The sequence below is a fragment of the Patiria miniata genome, unplaced genomic scaffold (genome assembly GCF_015706575.1).
Source record: "Patiria miniata isolate m_02_andy unplaced genomic scaffold, ASM1570657v1 HiC_scaffold_3, whole genome shotgun sequence".
In the NCBI taxonomy this organism is placed as follows: domain Eukaryota; kingdom Metazoa; phylum Echinodermata; class Asteroidea; order Valvatida; family Asterinidae; genus Patiria; species Patiria miniata.
Window position 1 is genome coordinate 609,446 of NW_024037069.1, and position 22,459 is coordinate 631,904.

General features: G+C 40.8%; 2 protein-coding genes across 2 annotated transcripts; both read right to left on the reverse strand.

Moving 5' to 3' along the window:
• Positions 1 to 10,549: 10,549 nt before the first annotated feature.
• LOC119737938 (D(2) dopamine receptor B-like) lies at positions 10,550 to 11,737 on the reverse strand. The gene has a single exon (XM_038212615.1). The coding sequence runs from the start codon at positions 11,735 to 11,737 to the stop codon at positions 10,550 to 10,552; it is 1,188 nt and encodes a 395-aa protein (XP_038068543.1).
• A 2,471-nt stretch (positions 11,738 to 14,208) lies between these two features.
• On the reverse strand, positions 14,209 to 15,752 carry LOC119737099 (D(2) dopamine receptor A-like). The gene has a single exon (XM_038211192.1). The coding sequence runs from the start codon at positions 15,718 to 15,720 to the stop codon at positions 14,527 to 14,529; it is 1,194 nt and encodes a 397-aa protein (XP_038067120.1). The 5' UTR covers positions 15,721 to 15,752; the 3' UTR covers positions 14,209 to 14,526.
• Positions 15,753 to 22,459: the final 6,707 nt, after the last annotated feature.

Below are 22,459 nucleotides of genomic sequence, written 5' to 3' on the forward strand. Positions count from 1 at the left end.
CCAATCAGAATCAAGATAACAAGCTCACGCCCCCAACACTGACCCATGCTTGAGGACTGGTACCTGAAAAGCCATATCAAGTATTTCTGAAGTTTGCGAACTGAATTTTGTCACAAAAAATAATACAATTTAAAAATTTAGACAAGTGGATCATGTTTTTTTCCAATTCGTGTGTACGCGGCAGAGACGCAAGCTCCGTGTTACTATGGCAACAATCTTTTCAAGTCAGGTTTAATGATTAGTAGTCGGAGACAAGCATATAAAAACTGTCATCACCATATGCTTGTTAAAAGCTATCATTTAATTTACTCTCGGTGATGAAAAGTGTTGCGTGCTGTGCATCTTAATGAAGGAGCACTTAGTCGCCGAGTGCAAACCAATTTGGAACATCGTGTATGACACATTGACAACTATACTAATGGTGATGCTATACTAAAGCCAAACCAACATATTTATGTTTTAATGGTTTAAGTGCCGACTTTGTGGTTTCCCGCTAAGTGCAGGCCATTAATTTTACAATGGTTGTCATGGTTTTGACAAGTGTGCATGTAGATCACGTGGTTCAAATGAATGACATAGAAAAATAGGCTGACGTATGGACAATTATTTTGACTGTCAGATTAATCATCTTCAACGAGTACAGAATGCCTGCGCTCGACTTGTTTTTAAGTCTTATAAGTATTGTCATGTTACTCCATTAATGGTTGATCTTCATTGGTTTCCAGTGAGGTTTAGGATTAATTTTAAAATTCTGTTGTTGACTTATAAATGTTTTTATGGTTTAGCTCCGGTTTACCTTAGCCAACTTATCATTAAGAATCCCTCATCCCGTTACAATCTTCGTAGTTCTCACGATGACACTCTCCTGGGCTACCCTTTTCGCCGTACCAAAGTTACCCTTGGGGATCGTGCTTTTGTTAATGCTGCCCCTACACTCTGGAATGCCCTCCCGATTCACATTAGGAGAGCTAACAGTGTTAATAACTTCAAGTCTCTGTTAAAAACTCATCTTTTTAAGTTGGCCTTTTACTGATTTTATTGTTATTTCTTTGTATTTTAACATGTGAAATGGTGGGTCATTCTAAGCTTCTTGCGAGTAATTTTTTGCTGTTACTTTTTTATTTTTAATGTGTGTAATAGCGCGTCATGGTAAATTTTTAGAGGGTCTTTTCTTGTATTTCAATTAATATTTTAATGTACAGCGCATTTGAACAAAATCATATTGGAATTTGCGCTTTATAAATGAATAAATTATTATTATTATTATTATTATTTAATGGGCACGGAACATGTCCATCGTGGAGTTGCTAATGAATGTAAAAACTAAAAAATTGGCTTGCATCTTTGTTATCATGGATGGCTGACTACGCATCGTTAATTTCGAAATCAAAACTTGAACTCTTTCTATTGCGAATTCTGACTGATTCTAGTGAGACTATAGGTCCCCCTAAACAAACACAAACATTGAGGGGTTTAGGGCACGCTTTTTTTGATGGGATCGATAATCTCAAATCGGAATACAAAATAAACACAAAATTAAGGAAGGGGGCTTTGTATAGCTGGTTACAGGGCGTATAAACAATGTATTAAATGGATTTGTGAATGGCTATTCAATGAAGTCTTTTATTGCATCTGGTGTAGCTGCATGTGCTACCGGCCATAAGTCTGTCAGCGAGTCTGTTTGGTACACACGTTTTTTTCACACGTTTAGTCTGAGACATATTTAGGATTTCGCACAGTAGTGAAGCCTGATAGTGCCATTCATAATTACTTATAACAAAGTCAAATATGTATTTCAATGTTCCTTTTTTTTGTAGACAGAATGATAGTGAAAGTGTGATAAACTTGTGCATTTAGCCTGTCATTCCTGTTTTTGGGGGTTAATTTTTTCCCCTGCAAAACATATTCTGTTTTCTTGTACGAAACGATCGATTTTGAATCAGTTTCTGTCATATTTCAGGCGAGTGCGTTTTGTTTTGTTATAATTAAATGGAAAAAAATACGCTGACTTAAACGCGTGCTGTGGACATTCATCCTACAGTCCACTTATTAACGAGCCCAATAATATTACCACCAAGCTTGTAGATTGGTAATTCGACGCAAAGTATCCTCCCTTATTAACTATGTACCAGCCATGTGGTTGCGAAGGGCGATTTCTAAAGGTTACGTAACACTTTATTTTGAATGATACTACATGTACACACACATGTTCACGTTGGTGGCGGGCGAAATCTTTGAAAATTCATTTCTGCCGTTTAGAAGACCGTATCTTCATGCAACTTTCAGGGTTTATCTCCCTTATAGTGACCCAAGTATGTGCTAAAAATCATTGTGATATGTTCAGTACTCTTCGTCGAAATTGGAAATATAGGCCTGGTACGTGCATTTTGGAAAGTTGTAACAATGGCATTTGCAATATTTTTTAAATCTTTTCAAGACTCACGAATATTAATCATTTTCCTATCCATTATGGTGTGCAGTAAAAATTCGCAGAAGAGCCTCCTTCACGAGTTATATTAATTGATGAATATCACCCTTTTTGCCGGCTTGATCCACTGGTCGATACCAAGTGGCGCTAATGAATATGCTAATATGCCCGTCGTCATTGTTGCCGGGCCGGTCAACCCTAGCGCGAGCGCCTACGGCGCTTTGCTGAACAATGCACGTGGGTCGAAATTTTCCTAGGAGATGGTTCAAGGTGTAACACTAGCGTTTGCAACAACATATCAATCTGAAATTCGGAATATACTTAGATGATACGAGTGTTCAACTACTCGTGAAATAATAACTTTCGGAAATTTCTAGAAGTTGGTATAAATACATAGATTTGGGGAAGTTTTCGAACGATTTCTTCCAGACTTGAAGGTCAGCTTAATTAGTAACCAGTATTGACGTTTCGGCATCGATGACGGCGATTTTTTTCAGTGACATGAAGTTTAGAATTTCTTCTTCCGTTATAATAACATTTAAATCATTACTGAGCATATTTTATGAGAAACACAACGTTCAAAAGGCCATGTTTTGGGGGTTCACGAATTTCACTGCTCTGTTACAGCGTCTAAGTACGCAATTGGAGGCTTTGCTTGACAACCGGCACGCTTTCGTCTTCGCAACAAAGTGACATCTTTTATAAACCGTGTGTACATAAGCGTGGTTGTTTCGATCAAAAAGAGAACGATGTAAGTCGTGATATGACTCGTTGAGGACATAACTATAGCAGGCCCGTACGCAGGATTACAAGTGGGGAGGAGGCTTGGTCACAACATCGGACCGTGCCGTCACGCCAGTTTGAAAGTATGTAGGCCCACAATGTATACCTGCGTTTGTTTATGGTGTAAATCGAGGACACACGCGTGCAACATCATCGGTGAATCGAGGACAGGAACCCGGAATCGATGACGACCTCGATTAGAAAACGTGTACCAATGATGAGAGCTGTTAAGAAAAAGTTTGAGTACAAACAAAGGAAAAGGGAAGAGGAACACAAGAAAATGATACGGTCGATTTACACCATAAACAAACGTACGAGCTGTAGTACAAGCATACGTACGCCGCATTAAACGCCCATTCCTTGCAGTTCGTACAGTATATGCTATTGTGTGGTGAAAAATCTTAAAGTTATTATTTAATTATTATATTTTGTACACAATTATACAGTATATACACCAGAAGGGGTGCGGGGCGCCCGGGGGAGGGGGCTCACTTGTGAAAGTAATAGGTTGACCAGGTAACGAAAAGAATACTCCAAATATAGACCTTTTCTATTTCTAGATATTTTTTGGGGGGGGGGTACTACGCACCCAGCGCACCCCTGGGTACTGACGATCATTAAAAAATCCAGTAGACGTATTAGAAATGGATTGAAAAGAAATAATGTATAAAATTACTTCCAATTTAACAAAGCGATGGTCTTGATAATATAATAATGATGAAATAAATTGGGTCGATCGTTTCTCTGTCACAGTGGTGATATCAGTAATTACAAGAAAAGTAACGCACCACGAGAGTAAAATAATGATAATAATAATTATAATGATAATAATAAAAATTTATAATGTGCTTTTTGCATATAAATGATCAAAAGTGCATTGCAGAATCAACAATAAATGCAACTACTTCATAATGATGCCCAATGATACCCAACAAGTCAGTAGCAGAATCAAAGTTGCCATGTACGCCGATTCACACTAAAACATAACAACGATTTTGATAACCCAAAAAACAAACTTCACAATTTTGGGACCTAATCGCAAAAAGTATCAGGTTGGCGTAGCGGTACTTTCACCGCTGTGACCCGGGTTCGAATCACTGGGCCAATGTGTGGATTGGGTTTTCAGTCCCTACCTGATTTAGTGGGTTTTCCCTAAATTATCATTCTGGGCTTTTCCTTCTTCCACTAAAACTGCAATTTCTGTCCACATCTTCCACCGAGGGGCCCCACTGGAAATAAGTGGAATGACTGTCGTGGACTATTCCGGCCAATTGCCGAATATATATTAATCATCAAGTAACTTGCCCCAAAGTTAGACGACACATTTTAGCGGTGTATTTGGATGCCAGTCATTGTTGCATTAGGTGTTTAATTACCCAAAGAACACTCGTACCAAATTTGAAAGAATTTGAATAAATAAGATTAAAAAGTGTGTTACTGTTTTCGCCACCCAAATGGACAACAGGGTAAAGCGCCCTCTTGTGGTGCTGTATTCTTTTGTACCAAACAAATGATGTTTGAACAATTTATTCTATTGGGACTTAATACAGTTTAAAAATACAGATATCATATCTTACCCTTTCTAAACGTACCTATCCCTTACCCAAACACAATCCTGACCCAAAGCCATAAAACTAAACAGGGGTGCAGAAAAAGTATAAACTGTAGTGGCAGAAAGTATGCGAGGGGGGGTTTCCATATCTGAGCAGCATATAGAGGGCGGGCTATACTGAGCCGATTAATAGACTGGTTCTAACATATCGTACAATGTACACTATGAATTTCAACACCGTGAATTTGTTGTGAATAAAAGTTTTGCCGTGAAAAAAAAAATCACGGCGATTACACGGCGGATTATCGAGTGAAATCGCCATGAAATTAATCCCCGGCGTGACCCCTCGAGGACAAATTTAGGTCAAGTAAAACCGCCGTGAAAATACAATGAGTTCCTCCATGGGTCCCAGCTCATTAACTTTGCGGTTGAGTAAATCCGCCAAGCAGCTTTACAATGCGGAGTTAATCCCCTCGTGAAGTATGTACCGTTACCTACTAATCAAACCGGGAATGCTAGCTTAGCCCAGCTGGTGTCTACGTACGTACACATTGTTAAGTAGAGAATGAAGAGGACGTCCATATTCATTCAATCTTTATGATTTTTACACTTCATGAAAAAAAAAATCGAACATAAATGATACAGATTTCCGAAATACACGGGCCCGATAGGCCGAGCGCTGGAATTAATTGTTGTCCAATACGCAGACAAAATTCTCGATCCCATTTTCAGCCGCCAATACACACAATATTATTTCATCTCGCCATGCAATATCTTGACGAAATATTTCAGACACATGTGATCAAAACATGACATCGAAGCCATGCCGCCCTCGCGCTCTTCTTGTTGTACAGAACAGCTGTACGAGTTCCGTGTGGCATGCAGTGCCCGCCACCATCGCCATGTGCAACATGTCATCGCCATACACTGGTTCCCACCGCGTGCTAACAGAATCAAAGCTATGATCAAGGACCGGAACCAGTGACTATGGTCTTATGCATACATGTTCAGTACATCATGTTCATTTTTGTACGTGTACACCCGGTACGTACGTACACATCGTAAAAAAATACCGAACATCGATGGAGAAAGGAAGTTGCTGCGAATTATAAACTCTCAGAACGTGATTTCTCTTTTCTGTATATGCGTGTAAATGTTTAAACGTATTTATACCGCTCGTACTTTGAAGCGAAACAGCCGCGTGTTTCTGCAAAACTTTTCGTAGTCATGACATTGCGTTATTTATTTGGTATCGTTCTCCTTTGATTTTGAATTTTTAGAAAATATCTACCTTTAAACTTAAAGACCCCCACATTTGCTACAAATGTATCAGTGTTTCTAAAGGTAAACGTTTTTTCTTTTCGCCCACGCTGTGGCTTCGCAAGTTGTTGAATGACGACATAAACAGGTTTGACAAAAATCCTGGGGAGAATCACATCGGTCCTAGTTCTATGGTTTTACAGTACGGTGCAAGGAAACTCCACGTGCGTGCTAATCTCGGGGTATCTCCGGCGCCGTGGGATGTGCGGGCGGGGCGGCCGCGGCCTGGCTGCTGGCCAAGGCCGGGTAGGGGACAACTTCGTTGTGCGCGAACACACGTCGAGTAGGCCTACCTGTTTCTACATTTAGTTTCTACAAAAAATATCTTTCGAATTCAAGACAACAAATGTAGTGACTAGATAGTTTTCATCACAGACAATGAGTATGTATGTTCCAATTGGAAGGTAACTGTGATACAAACCAAAACTTTATAAATGCGGGAGTAATGGGTTTCGAGAAGGACCCGGTAGAGGACCCCGATCGAAACATCATCTTGGGGCCCAATGCTTACAGTTGAATTGAGATTCTCTCTGCTGGTCTTTCTCTTTTCCATTTCTTTTCAGATTTTGGAAGAAACGCTCTGACAATGGCATCAACCCTCAAGTTTATGAAATTCAATATATTTAGGCATAAACTTGTGGTTGGGTACAATTCTCGCCTGTTAAGAGATCACGAGAAGAAAGTTCCGTCGATTTCTTGGGCCAAAGTTTAAGTATTTTTCTTTCATTCCATTTCAGAGCTGTAAGCCTTTTTGACCAGTATTTGTGTGGAGCAACCGTCAATGGGGATTTAGGATTGGTTGAAGTTGTCAAACAAGGCTGTTTGTAGACTTTCCGCATTTACTGATAAAACATCGCGCCTTCTCAGCTTAACTTAAGTTCAAGTTCTTGACTTGGCATGCTTGGTCAAGGTCAATGACACTAACTTGTTTAGGCCTACTTTTTCCGTCTTCCTGCGGAAGTCGCGCATCGTTTGAAAAAGGCTTGAAAGTGGGCAAGACTGTTGACATTAAACGTACGGTATTGGCACATATATGGCGAGCCAAAGTAGCATTTATATAGCATTAGCAAAGTCATTAAAAAATTTAGTGCTATCGACGATGTCTGTTATGTTTTAAAAGATATCTTTAAATGATTTAAGTCGTGACTTTCAATTCGACGGTTGTGTTATTGATTGATAGGAATTGTGGTATATTACAGAAACAAAGGAAAACACAAAGCATTGTCCTCGGGAGTATACTGTAAAACACGTCCACACAGTTTTCCCCCTCTCTGGAAAACAGGTTTAGAGGCATTTTGGGGTTAGTTTTATTCGTGGCAAAATGAAGAGAAACACCGAAGGGAATAATGGGGGAAAAAATTGGTTGAAAGAGTTTTCACAGTGTGAGTAAAACGAGTTTTTTTCACAAGTTTTTTTTAACTATACGAAAACAAAGGAACGTCCACACTTCGTCGGTGTACGAGTGTGTACACTTTTTGCGTGATGCCTGGGAGGGAAATACATGACGCTCTGTGACACCGGGCACACAAGAAGACGGTTCACTTGTGTTCTGTGTTTGAGAATTGTCTGAGCGCGATTTGCACAAAGTCGTATGAACTGTGCTGAGTTGACGCTGGAATGTAAAGCTGATGTGTTGCATATACAAGCAGGGTGACCGTTTTAGCCGAATTGCGGCTAAATTTGGCATAATTTTTGGGGACTAAACGAGTTTGACAGAAATTTAGCAGAATGATTTTTTTCCCATCAGATTTCTAGCAGAATTCTGTAAAATTGCCAATGCCATTACCTTACGGTCACCCCGAGTACAAGGCTGCATAGCTGTATGTTGCTGATACTGGCTTGCATGGTTGACGCGTAGCGAGTATAAGGCTGTACTGCTGTACGGTACATTGTTATGCTGTTCTACATTGCTGATGCTGTTGCACATTGCTGATGCTGTTTTACATTGCTGATGCTGATGTACATTGTTGACATTGTGGTGTATTGCTGAATTGTTGTGCATTGATAATGCTGTTGTGCATTGCTGCTGCGAGCAGTAAGTTTGGATCATTTCCCCAATAAGAAAGCACCCACACAATAAAACAACCACGCCAATCAATTCCAATTACTTTACCTTTATTGGTTATTGCTGAATAAATGATCATTGTTGCTTGAGGTTACTGAATATCTGTCTTCAGGGTGTCTTCGTTTACAGGTCTATTGTGCAATTAACAGAGATTAATTAACTATCATTTACAATCGGCGGACCTGCACCCTTAGCCTTGAGGTCGCTCTGAATGGTCTCTCGTCTAGGGAAGAGCCTAGGTTTGTGAAGATCTTATTCACCTTAAAAGGTGTCAGACTTGGTTCTAACAGACTTGCGTTGGCCCTGGAAGTTTCTGCCACAATACTTTTGGGATAAATGCAAATCATCAAATGAATGGAGGGTGGCGACCAAGTCCAGTTTGCACAAAATTTTGGGAAAAAGTTTTTGAAAAATTTTAACTTCTAAAAAAAAAATTGTGAGCCCCCCCCCCCAAAAAAAAACAAATCCTGGGTGCGCCACTGACCAAGTCCCGAGTTGGTGTAGTGAGGCTGCACCCTCAAATCGCGTCGCATCGCATCGCCTTTAAATGCGAAATCTTTGTACCAAACAAACGAGCCTTCTCCCTATATATACTTAATATGGCAAAACACACTGAACAGTAGATTGTAAAAGTGTTAAGACAACTGGAATTTTCGTTTTCATCAAGACGAAAAACGAGTTTCTTGGCTGATAATTTTCGCTGTTTTCAATTATTATTATTACTGGATTCACTAGTTAAAGCTCACTAGGAATCGTATGGGCGTTGTATTTACTTCATGGAGTGTGGATGCACAGCGTACGTACATTTTGCAATTCTAAAATAAGAAGCTTCTCTCAAGATTATCTCGTGTAAAGCCATTAATACCCACGTGCAGAGAAGGTACTTTTTTGCAGTACGAGTTGTTAAATTTAGTAATACTACGAAATTTCTCTGTAAAAGCAAGTTCCTCATTCAAATATCAGGTAATTACATGTGCATGCATTTTTAAAATCGGTTAAACCATTGACTCAGAATTTTCTAGCTAGCCAAGCACCAGACCCAATAACATGTACAGGGTGAGTCAAAATAAAAGCGGAACCCAAACCCCCCAAAAATGATATATTTCATATTAAAAAAATTGTAGCACCAACAATAATAAAGACTGGAAAGCCAATTTCATAAGCTACTTTTAGATTAAAAAAAAATACTGACATTGTTCAGTCCGTTTATCACCATTTAGACACAATGATCCTAAAACCTCTTTCGTCCAAAAAATGCGATTTCAAGAATCGTCGTCACAATTGTCTTCAAACATCACCAGCAGTTTAAAGTTAAACATATTCAACAAAGTCCTTTTGAAGGCCCGTCTTTTCGAAAAAATGGAGATTTTATATGCCATTTTTTCCTAACCAGGGTTGTTGATAAAAATATTGTGTACTACAGTTGTTGACAGTTGTTGAAACAAGCATTCTGTGTCACTTTCTTTGTTGTTCCAAACAGTAAGAATACACACTAAATATCTTCATTTTTCGGGACGAAACAGGTTAATTTAAGGGTCATTGCGTTTAAATGGTGATATTCATTGAACGGATTGAGCAATTTCAGTATTTTTTTCATCTAAAAGTGGCTTATGAAATTGGCTTTCCTGTCATTATTATTTTTGGTGCTACACATTTCTTAAATATGAAATATAATTTTTGGGGTTTGAGTTCCGCTTTTTTTACTCACCCTGTATCATCTCTTTGAGTCATTATTAACTCCCTGGGGTAGAACGGTCTTGAGTCGGCAGGGCAGGCATAACCAATCATTTCAGTATTTTTTTCATCTAAAAGTAACCGGCAATAACCTTTAGTGACAGTTGTTTTCAATCCTTTGAGCTCAAGACCACTGTTGTATGGGTGACCAGGCTAAATAACCAACGTACGTACGACAACGTGCAGTATTAATACAACCGTGTATACGATGCAAAATTGAAGTGGTATTATGTATATATAACCGAAGGTTTAAAGCAAAAATTAGTTTGTTAGTGTGTGTCTTTCGGGACATTTTTCTCCATAATACTACATTTGTAGTTTTCACTGTGACATGTTTTGCCGTTCGTTTATGCTCTAAATTGGTTTGCACTCTGAATTGAAGTCGGTTGAGCCCAAATGTAAGGAACGCCAAGGCTGCCTTTAATACGTCATATCACTCGCCTAGTCAAATATTTTCAAGAAAAATTTCCGGAACATTTCTTTTTCATGAAAACATCTTTTCCTCAAATCGGCAAAACCCCGGATTTTACTCACAATTATAAGAAATGATGTCAAATGATAGGGTCAGTTCGTGGTACAACGATGACGATAACACGAAATACATACTTCAACTTGACCAACCGCTATGGTTTTGCTCCAGCGAGACGGACTTTACTGAAAAGAACATCTAGCGTCTCATTTTTTGAAACACCTTCTTGCAGTCTTTCCTGAATCGTTTGTTTGCCAGTCCGTAAATCAGTGGATTAATGGCATTGTTGATGAATATGGTGAAAGAAAGCCAGTCCAATATTATGCGAAATGTACTCACTGGGTCTATGTCACTACCTGCCAAATAAGCAATTTCCATGGCATTTCTAATCAGATCTGGTATCCACGTCAGCAGGAGCACCACACTGGTAACGAAGAGCATTTTTGTTGTCTTACGCTGTAGGACGGCGCCGCCCATCCTTTTGGGGACGTGTCTTTTCCCAGCGTCCGTTGCTTCACAGTGGTTTGTGTCCTCTCCCTTACTACAGCCTTGCTCTGAAACTGCTTGGGAAACGCTTTTCAGGCCAACTTTGGAATCACGCTCGGCAGGATTTACCAGCTTACCATTTGCATTCGGGGGAGCTTCAAGAATGTCCCGTTTTGACGTAGTTGCATGAGTCGTATACCTCGTGTTTGCCAGATTGATAACTGTCGACACCTCGTTGTCGACAGTGGACGAATTAGCTTCGAGTCTAGCCAGAGAATCTGATGGCTGTTTTGTCAAACATTTGCTGTTATGTTCAGAACCGTTTCCCCTTTTCGTCACATGATTGTGGATACCACATAGTTGACCTTTCCTTGGCAAAGTGGATCGTGTCGACGGTATCGTTCGGTCCTTGTCAGTCTTGATAGCAACCTGATCATCTTGCGTTAATGTACGTTCAGGAATGGCGCCAACTCTCACATGTTTCGAGATCCTTGCGTAAACTTTCCCATAACACAGCACGACGGTTACAAGTGCAATGAAGACAGCAATGGTTTGAACAATTGGCACAAGTAGTTCTATGCCAAACATGGGCGGGTGTAGGTAGTTGCTAATGCCTTGCGGAATACATAATATAACTGAGAACAGCACGACAACGAAAACTGCTCCCTTGGCCCGTCTCGGCGTGCAATACCGCCGCTGTGGCCGGCATATGCAGTCATAGCGATCCACCGCAATCACGGCGGTGATACCAAGCGAAACAGCAATGCCAATTACCGCAAATGTCTCAATTAACAACCAAAAGATCAGGAGTCCATTGTTGCCTCCACATTTGAGAGCAAGTCCCACAGTGCAAATAGACATGGAAAGGCAATCGTACAGATCAGCCCAGGCTAAGGCCATGATCAGAACGTGGGTGCTGGTCTTACGTGCCTTGGTCCAGTAGACACGCAGGATTAGACAGTTACCAGGTACTCCAAATACGAAAACAGCGGCTCCGACAAACAACGTGAACGCACGAAAGCCAGCGTCACATGAGTTTTCAGCCCCCGATATGAAATTCGCAGTATAAGTACCAGGGTTGGCCAATAAAAAGGTTAGCCAATAGTATGGATTTTGAAGTTCACCTGCACGAAGAGGCGCCTTTAAATACCACAAGCTCTTCCAATCACTTTCCAAAACAGAAACGGATCATGCAGAGGTTTCACATCCTACACTTCACCATGCAGTCTCTCGGGGAACAAAAACACTTGGTCTATATTGCTTTTTCGTCAGGATGCGCAGGACTATAGCACATTTCATCACCGACGGTAAATCTAATGACAGCACTTAAGTCATTGTTTGTGTCTGCTTGTCTCCGGCTGTTTATCATTAGACCTGACATAGACAATTTGTTGCCATGATCACGGAGCTTACGTCCATACGGCGTGTCAAGACGCGCATAATGGGTTGGAAGAAAGATTACACACTGGGTAGAACTTCATAGACATGTGACAGTCGTGAAAATGTATGTTTATTTTTAGACCCCCCCCCCCCTTTTCCTTATTTATTAAGCCTAACTCAACCCGGTTATGTAATCTTTTCTTTTACTTACCTTTGTAAATTATTTAAATTAGCGAAGCGCCCTCTATGTTTGTTCTGGACTTCGCGCGCTTTCACCTCCTCTCATATTATTCTTTATCAAAGACTCTACCACATCACTTCGTCTTCGCTCTTTACAGGTAAATAATCTTTCGCTGTAATTTTGCTTTATTTTTAACATCCATAATATACTTAGGCCAAAAAAAACTTCGGTTTATGGTATCTCACCCATACACTCTAGCTGCGCCGAGATGTAGAACAAAGAGCTACTCTAATTGCTTGATCCCACGTTCTGCATCTCTTTGGGAAGAAGTGGCTGTTTCCCTCCATCCTATGATCTGACCTCTTTTAACAGGAATACAACTCCTTCCTTCACCTTTCCCGATAATTTTCTTCTCTTTTCATCATACTTTTCTTCTCTGTAGCCCTTTGCCAAGAGTGCTTTTATAGCCTTGCTTGGGGCGATATCCCATTTAAAGGAAAAGGGTTTAGGGTAACTGTAACGCTCTCCATTAATTTTCAACCGCTGATCCCATCCCAAACCATTATACCCTCATCCGTTCAATCCTTAACAGATAACCCTTACCCCGACTCTCACTACATGTACATCGTTTTAAATAATAAATCATAGCTTGTTCTCTGGCTGTATCTCCCAACCTTCCCTTTGGACGCACTACACGCTTCTTAATCCATTCAAATCCTTAAACCAGTCATTGTTCCCAAAGCAAATTCATTTGGTTTCTTCCTGCGCACTGCCACACTATGAAACTCCTTATCCCTGTTGATAAGTGGCCGTCCCGGATCAAGTGTAATGTCAATACGCGTACTTGATCTTCTCTCTACATGAGGTATCACTCTTAGATATCTTGTGATGGGTGGCTCTATAGTAATCTCATAAAAGCAATGTTACGGTTGGCAAGTTTTCACCACTAGCAGTCTTCCAGGGTGCCATTGCGTGCTTGACATATTGCCATAATAAGTGAGAGCGTCAGCTTTCCTTGTGAGTTTGCAATAATGCTGACGATTTATCAATCCACCTTTCTTCTTTGATTCCAAGATTTTAAGGCATTCGAGACGAGAGACTATTTGTCTCCATGTTTGTTTTGGCATTTAAAGAAGGGTTGGTCGAAAGGGGGAGTGGCGGGGAATTGCATTGCACCCGTGAAGATGTAGTACAGAGTGGGGAAAAACTGCAAGATAAGGTGGGCCTGGGGCATTTTACGTTCATTGCAACTTATTAACGTTTTAACTGTAGAGTCCTTTTAATGTAAGACATACCCGACTGTATTATTACATATTGACTGATACTGAAGTATTTTTTTGCACTACAGTTTGCGGAATTTTTTTATTACTCCGAAATTTCTCTGTCACAAAAATCACACAAGTTCCACATTCAAATATTAGGCTAACAACATGTGCAAGCATTTTAAAAATCGGTTGAACCATCATGACCCAGAATTTCATAGCTAGCCAATCACCAGCCCCAGTAACAAGAACCATCTCTTTATGTTATTCACTCCCTGGGGTAGAACGTCCCTGAGTCGGCAGGGCAGGCATAACCAATAATTCTGATACAAGAACCGGCGATGAAGCTGCGGTGACAGTTGTTTTCAATCCTCAAGACATCAAGGAATGATAGAATGGTGATTTGGCGAATGCAAATATGAATCTGACGAAGCAAGTGAGCTATTCAAGGCAGCTTTTGCGTTCCAGAAAAACGAACTGTTTCGATTTCTTAAACAGTTTGCCCTTTTATATTGGTCGATATATATCAGCGTTCATTCCCACGGCTGACGGTGATCTAATTAAACAAACTTGTTTAAAACCGGCCAAGCACACAGAATCTACGTCTGGCCAATCAGACATAAAAAGCTATATTGTCTATTAAATTTACGTCCAACAGTTTCTGTACATCTTATAGAATCTCTTTTCCTGAAATCAACAAACCGTAGATTCAGTAAGACACAATTATAAGAGATTACTCCAAATCATTAGTAAGATCCGTTCTCTTTTGGTACAACACTGACGATAACACACGTGGAATAAAAATTAATTTGATAGGCAACTTTGATTTTGCTCACGAAATATGAGGTTTCACAAAGATGACAATTTTAGCGTCTCGTTTTGCGGAACACTGCGACGCAGTCTTTCCTGAATCGTTTGTTTGCCAGTCCGTAAATCAATGGATTAATGGCATTGTTGATAAATACAGTAAAAGACAGCCAGTTTAATGTAATAGAAAATGTACTCTTAAGTTCTGTGTTGCTACCTGTCAAATAAGCAATTTCCATAGCATTTTTAACCAGATCTGGTAGCCACGTCAGCAGGAATACCACAGTGGTAATGAAGAGCATTTTTGTTGTCTTACGCTGTAGGACGGCGGCGCCCATCCTTTTAGGGGCGTGTCTTCTCCCGGCGTCCGTTGCTTCACGGTGGTTCCTGTCCCCGCCCTCATGTCTACAACCTTGCTCTGAAACTGCTTGGGAAACGCTTTTCAGGCCAACTTTGGAATCATGCTCAGCAGGATTCACCAGCTTAGCATTTGCATTTTGGGGCACCTCAAGAATGTCCAGCCTTGACGTAGATGCATGATGAGTCGTACAGTCGGGGTTTGCCAGATTGATAACTGTCGACACCTCGTTGTCGACAATGGACGTATTAGCTTCGATTCTAACCGGAGCATCTGATGGCGGTTGTGTCGAACATTTGCTGTTGCGGTCGGAACCGTTTCCCCTTTTCGCCATATGATTATTGATAGCACTCAGTTGATTTTTCTTTGGTAGAGCCGATTGTGTCGATGGTATTGTTCGGTCCTTGTCGATCTTGGTAGCGACCTGGTTATCTTGCGTTGATGTGCGTTCAGGGATGGCACCAACTTTCACATGCCTTAAGACTGCTGCGTAAACGTTTCCGTAACACAGCACGATTGTTACAAGTGCAGTTAACACAGCAATGGTTTCAGAAATGGGCACAATTAGGTCTATGCTTAACACAAACCGAGGGTACAGGTAATCGCTGATGCCTTTGGGAATACCTAATATAACTGAGATTAACACCACAACGAAAACAGCTACCTTGGCCCGTCTTGGCGTGCAATACCGCCTTTGTGGCCGGCATATGCAGTCATAGCGATCCGCAGCAATCACAGCGGTGATACCAAATGAAGCAGCCACACCTATTCCTCCGAATGTCTTAACCAACACCCAAAAAATGAGTTCATCGTTGCCTCCACATTCCAGAGCAGTTCCCGCAATGTCAATTGGCAAGATGAGGCAAACGGACAGATCAGCCCAGGCCAAGGCCATGATCAGAACGTGCGTGCTGGTCTTACGTACCTTGGTCCAGTACACACGCAGGATTAGACAGTTACCAGGTACTCCAAATACGAACACCACGGCTCTAACAAACGACGAGAACGCAAGAATGCTTGTGTCGCATGGGCCTTCAGCCCCAGGTGTTAAAGGCACAATACTGGAGTTGGGAGCTGAATGGTTAGCCATTGTAGAACGTGAAGTTCACCTGCCGGAAGAGGAGCCTCTAAATACCACAAGCTTTTCCAATAAACAGCCACTGTCTTGTATAGATTTCACATCATAATTTATACTTCACCATACAGACTCTCGGGAAAAAAGCAATTGAACTAAATTGCTCCTTCATAGGGTGCACAGCACGCAGCCCATTTCATCAACGACAGTAAATCAAATGAAAGCTTTGAACAAACACACATAGTGACAGTTGCTTTGTGCTTGTCTCGACTATTAATCATTAAGCCTGACATAGGCAAATCGTTGCCATGATAACATGGAGCTTGCGTCTCCGCCATGTGCACATGAGTTGGAGAAAAGAATATTCACTCGGTTCAACTTACAGACACAACAGCGTGACGGCCCGACATCCGGGGTATAGCAAGGAATTGTGGGACATCAATTTCTCGGAATGTTCATTTTTCTTCTAATTCTGAGCGGGGATCGTGCCCCGCACAGCCCCTCCTCGTTACGGAATGCCTGGCCACTGGAACACGTACAGCCAGTCGTAATATCTATATAAGCAAGACAAGGAAGATCTCGTGAACCTACTCTATGTTGGCACAGAATTCAATTCAATTGATTCAGAATGGCAAGAAAGTCTTTTTATGTGGCTAGCTAGTTTAAACCTAGACTATGTGATAGACCCTGGTCCTGGCGAAGCCGACCATGGTCTATTATACGTAAACAGATGGGGCGATTAAGTATGCAACTAGACTGCGAATGCCCTCGAAAAACTGACCAATCAACAGGTGCCTTCAATACGCGCGTAATTCGAGCCCTCCGCGTGCGTAAACATCACGCCCGCGATGTCAAGTAACATTTTCGTACAGGTATTACAAAAACGCGGCATTGAAATCGACCAATCACAATCTTTATCCTGATTTCGGAATGAAATGACGTCACGCATTCCTATATATATATATCAGACGTTGTACAGGAGACTTGGCTCCTCTGATAACAGGTGATACTCAGACTAGTTTATGCAAAGGGCCTGATCTAGCCCATTCATTGGCTTTACGGGTAGTCCAATACAATAGCACAACCCGCACCCCAATGGTTGGTCGGTCAGTCAGTCATTGATGAGATAAATAGGTACAAAGCTGACAATAGTGCACTATAAATGGGACCGGCAAAATTGAAAAGAAAACGGAATGGAGGTTAGCCTCGGGGTTAAAGGGTAACTCCAACCCTCTCCGTTAACCTTATAACCTTAACCAAAACCTTATACCCTAACCCTTTGCGTTCAATCCTTAACAGATAACTCTTACCCCAACTATCACTGCATCCTTTTAAAGATTAAAGGTATAGTTCATCATTTGTAATTTGTGCATTTTATTCGTTTGAAGCAACAAAAGTGCTCAAAATCTAAAGTAGGGTGCTGAATAACAAATCTGAAGAAGTTTCAGCTCAGCTTCAGCTGTATATTTGGGAAAACAACATTCTAGGATCTCGATTTTAAATCAAAAGTTGCTGAATCATGTTTTGAATTGGGCCAGAATTCAGCGTCCGAGACACGTTCTCAATCGCCGATTGCAGCTACGCGATGTCGCGCACCAATCCGACGAATTATAGCAACCACGCGCGCGTGTGCGTCGTGTGAACGCTTGCGCGCGCTTCGCCGAATAAAAAAAAACCCGAAATACTAACGGAAATTTCCAACGGTGCTTCTTAAGTCGTACCGTTGGAAAGGCCTTCTTATCGTTGATTTTTTTCAAAATGACAGCTTGCCAGAAAGAAATTTTACAGGGAGTTTAGTCCCCTTACTATCTTTCAACCAAGTATGTTTTTCAACAATAATCACGCCAGTTACTTTTTGGATAACTGCAAATGATGGACTCTGGCTTTAAATCAGAGCTTGTTCTCTGGCTGTATCTCCTAACCTTCCCTTTTCCATTCACATCCACAATCAGTCACTGTAAAGCAAATTGTAATTAAGGGGTATTCATCCGATTTCTTCCCATATACGTACTGCCACACTATGGAACTCATTACCTGTATCCCCGATTCTCTGTTGATTATTAGCTGTCCCAGATCAAGTGTAATGTCAATACTTAGCTTCCTTCTACTTGAACCATTATATTTGTTGTGGTGGGCAGCTCTAATAAAAACAGTTACAGTAGTTGTTGGCAAGTTTCACCGCTAGCAGTCTTCCTTATAAAGGGTGCCGTGTGCTTGAGATATTGCCGTAATGTGTGAGTGCGTATGCTTTCCTTGAGAGTTTGCGATAATACTGACGACTTATCAGTCCATCCTTCTTCTTTGATAACAATACTATTTTCACTGCAACTTATGAACGTTTAGCAGTAGAGTCCTTTAAATGTAAGTCAATGTGAGTGTGGTCAAGCCATGTGAGTGTGGTCAAGCCATTTAAACCCTCGATGGAGAGAAAGTACGTTTCTGGAGTACACTTTAAGTACTTTTTTAATTATTCAAAAATAATAATATAATATTAGGTAATACGTATAACAGGTACAACATGTGCAAGCATATTTAAATTCGGTTGAACCATTCAACCATAATTTCCGAGCTAGCCAAGCACCAACCCCAGTAAACAAGAACCATCTCTAACGGCCTTGAGCCGGCAGGGCAGGCATAAGCAATCATTTTGACACTAGAACCGCCAATAAACATTCAGAGGCAGTTGTTATCAATCCTTTGCGATATACTGCACCACAAACAGCCTCAAGACCATTGTCGGTTTGGGTGGTTAGGCTATTAAAATACCCAACGTACTGCAAAGTGCAGTGTTAATACCACATTGTACCAGAGTTGTAACGAGTCACTGATTTTTGTGACTCGAGTCGAGTCATTGTGACTCGAGTTGAGTCATTTTAAAGAAGTGACTCGAGTCGAGTCGAGTCATTAGGTCAAGAAGGTCGAGTCGAGTCGAGTCATTTGCACGCAGTGACTCGAGTCGAGTCGAGTCATTTATCCGCAGGGACCCGAGTCGAGTCGAGTCACCATAAAATGTGACTCGATCGAGTCATTGACTCGAGTCAATGCAACTCTGCCGTGTACAATGCAAAAATGAAGTGGCATTATGTACTGTTGGTGTTTGTCTTTCGGGACATTTTTCTCAATTATAATATACATGTAGTTCTCATTGTGATCATGTCATGTGTTGCGTACGTTTATGCTTCAAATTGGTTTGTACTCTGAGTCGATGTCGGGCAAGCCCCAAATGTACGAAACGCCAAAGCTGACTTCAATACGTCATTATCACTTGACTCGTCAAGCTTATCATTCCTTTCGGCAAATTCTTCAAATCAAATCAAATCAAATCAAATAATCTTTATTATATCCCACTGGGGTAATTTAAAATGCTCGCATACAATAACAACATCGACACATTATAAAACACAGTTACATATACAATTGCACGAACAATCAAAACGAACAATCAAAATGATAAAAATGTCCTTATATAATATCACATTAACGCTGGAACATAAGATTGTGATGTTTTATTGCACGAGGAATGAAGGAGGATGGATGTCAGTTTGTCGCAGCATAGGGCACCGCATACGACCAGACCTTGGGATCAGCTGTTCAGCAAGCCTATCTTGAAGTGGGTGATTTTTGTCATTCAGTAGCATAGTGAGCTTGCCGATCACCAGATCCTCATATGCTGTGTCCACTAACGGCCGCGACTCCCCAATAATCCTTCCTGCTTGTTTTATAATTCTATCTATGCGGTCTTTTTCACATTTCCCAACATTTCCACCCCAACATATCAGACAGTAGCCCCAAACACTAGCAACCAGAGTTTCATAAAAGTTGCCAGAATTTTACGATCAACATAGAACGAATTTAGTTTCCTAGGGCAGAACATGCGAGAATTATTTTTTTTCACAATGAAATCCACATGTTCATGCCGTCTCAATTCATTGTCAATTACGACACCCAGATATTTGTAACATGTGACACGTTCTACAACACTGCCTTTCAAGGTAACAGGTCCTGGTAGGTGAGTAAGATAGCGTCACTACAACTACGATTTCTCTGATAGGCAAACTGCATAGGGTCTATAAAACTAGATACAAAACCACCCAGAACACTCTTAAACAATCGTTCACACACTTTCATTGGTATGGCTGTTAAGGCCACTGGTCTGAGATCATTCATGCATGTAATATTAGAGTTCTTGGGGATAGGAATAATACATGAGCACTTCCAAAGTCTTGGAATGGACTGGGTACTAAAAGACAAGTTAAAAATTACAGTAAAAATTCTTGAAAGCTGACTCGAACATGATTTTAAAATCTTTGCAGAAATTCCATCTGGCCCAGCGGCCTTGGAAGTATTTAGTTTTAGAAACTGACGACGCACATCTTGTTCAGAAACAATCAACTCATAAGGATCGGAATCATTTTGTAATATTTCATGAAGGTTTTCAACTTGAGCATGAAAATCACACTGATCAAAGCGGTTATAAAATTCATTTAACTGATTTGCATATTCAACTGATGTGTCCGGCAATTGAATATTCTTCTGGATCCATTTGAATATCCACTCATAAGTCTCACTCCCTCCCAAACCTTTTTCATATTATTCTGTGTCAAAGTCTGTTCAATTTTATCCTTGTATCTAACTTTCTCTGCTTTGATGACACGCTTTAGTTCCTTTTGAATTTCCTTTAGTTGTATCCTGTCACCCTGTCCGAAGATCTGCTTATTCCTATTTATCACGTCTTTAACTTACTTTGTGATCCAGGGTTTGTTATTTGGGTAGAATTTGACCTCCTTCGTGGAAATAGCATTTGCGGTACAAAAATTAACGTAGCAGCTAATTGCGTCTGTAAGGTCATTCAAATCAGGGTTGGCTTCAATGAATACGCCCCAATCCGTGCATTCCAATGACGCTTGCAATTCACTCAAGGCATCTGAATTCAATTGTTTAATCGACACAATCTTTGGTTTCTGACGCTGCACTAATGGTCGATACTTCGGTGACAGGAGCACCAAGTTATGGTCGGCTTGTCCCAGCTGAGGGAGAGGGGAGGCAGTATACGTGCCTTTTACGTTCGAATAAAATAAATCCAGGGTTGCCGTGCCACGTGTAGAGCAGTTGACATATTGGTGATACTGAACACTACTCTCCTTTAATGAGGCATGATTGAAATCGCCATTAATGATAACCATGGCATCTGGATTAGACCGTTCAATATCATGAATAGCTGAACACAATTCATCGGCACCCTGCTTGGCAACTGACCGATTAGGAATGTATATAGTTGAGTAAACTACATGAGAAAATTCCCGGGGTAGGTAATATGGGCACAGACTGACCGACAGAATTTCCAAGTTGGGGGAACAGGAATGGCGTTTAATCACAGCAATATTGGGATGACACCATTTCTCATTAACGTAGAGACAAACTCCACCACCACCAGCCATCTCTGCATCGTTTAGGATCCTATCCCCTCGCAACAGTTTAAACCCATCTATTGCCACATGACCATCACTATCGGTGTACTTAAGCCAGGTTTCAGTGAATGCCATGAGAGAGATGTTCCTGTAATCTTGTAAATACCGGGTATTTGCCTGAAGCTCATCCCTTTTATTTCTCAAGGACTGTACATTGCCCACTATAACTGAGGGTAGATACGGTTTGAACTTACGTTTCCGCATCAGTTTTTTTACTCCACCAGCTTTGCCACGTTTTTTTACGTCGCATACCTTTAGGTAAGTCCACATTCAATAGCCAAGCATTGTCATGCAAATGTCGGGTGTCCATAGCATGCAGCTCTGCAGCAGAATATCGAATTGGGGAGCTCGTTGGCAACGAAAACCCCGTGTTTTCACACAATCCAAACGTCGAAACTAGCAATAGAACACATAGTCCCAGGCACAAACCTTTAAGACTTCCAAACATGATATCCATGCCGATATTAGGACCCGTAAAACATTAAAAACAGTTAAAAACCAGACAGACAAATTGCAAGCTGTGTCGCCACAAGAGCAGCTCCACCATTTATCTCAGCAACTCATCGGTCCATCTGTCAAATTTATCATTCCATTTGGCAAATTCATCTTTCCATTCGGCAAATTTGTCATTCTACTTAGCAAAATCACGTTCGCTTTGGTGTATTATAAATTCATCACTCCAACCGACCATGTTGAACGAAACATTGCCTTATGAAATGATGATTTGCCGAATGGAATGATGGATTTGACGAATAGAATGATGAAAAATACGACGAAGCAAGTGAGCTATTTAAGGCAGCTTTAGCATAAACGAGCTGTTTCTACTTCTTGTGTAATAATCTACGTCTAATCAATCAGATGTTAACGTGAATATTGTTTGTTATATCTACGTCGTTATAACTTTATCATAGAAATCTCACATCCTAAAATCAATAAACCGCAGATTTTAGTCGCAATTATAAGAGATGACTTTAAATGATTAGAGTCAGTTCTTTTTTATTGCAACACTTACAATGGCACGGACAAAACGAAATAAACAATGAACAGACCACTTTGTTTTTGGCTCACGAAATATGAGATCTCACACAAAA

Bases quoted from the DNA above. Each gene is read 5' to 3' on its own strand.
- LOC119737938 (XM_038212615.1), bottom strand. From the start codon at position 11,737: ATGGCCTTAGCCTGGGCTGATCTGTACGATTGCCTTTCCATGTCTATT.
- LOC119737099 (XM_038211192.1), bottom strand. From the start codon at position 15,720: ATGGCCTTGGCCTGGGCTGATCTGTCCGTTTGCCTCATCTTGCCAATT.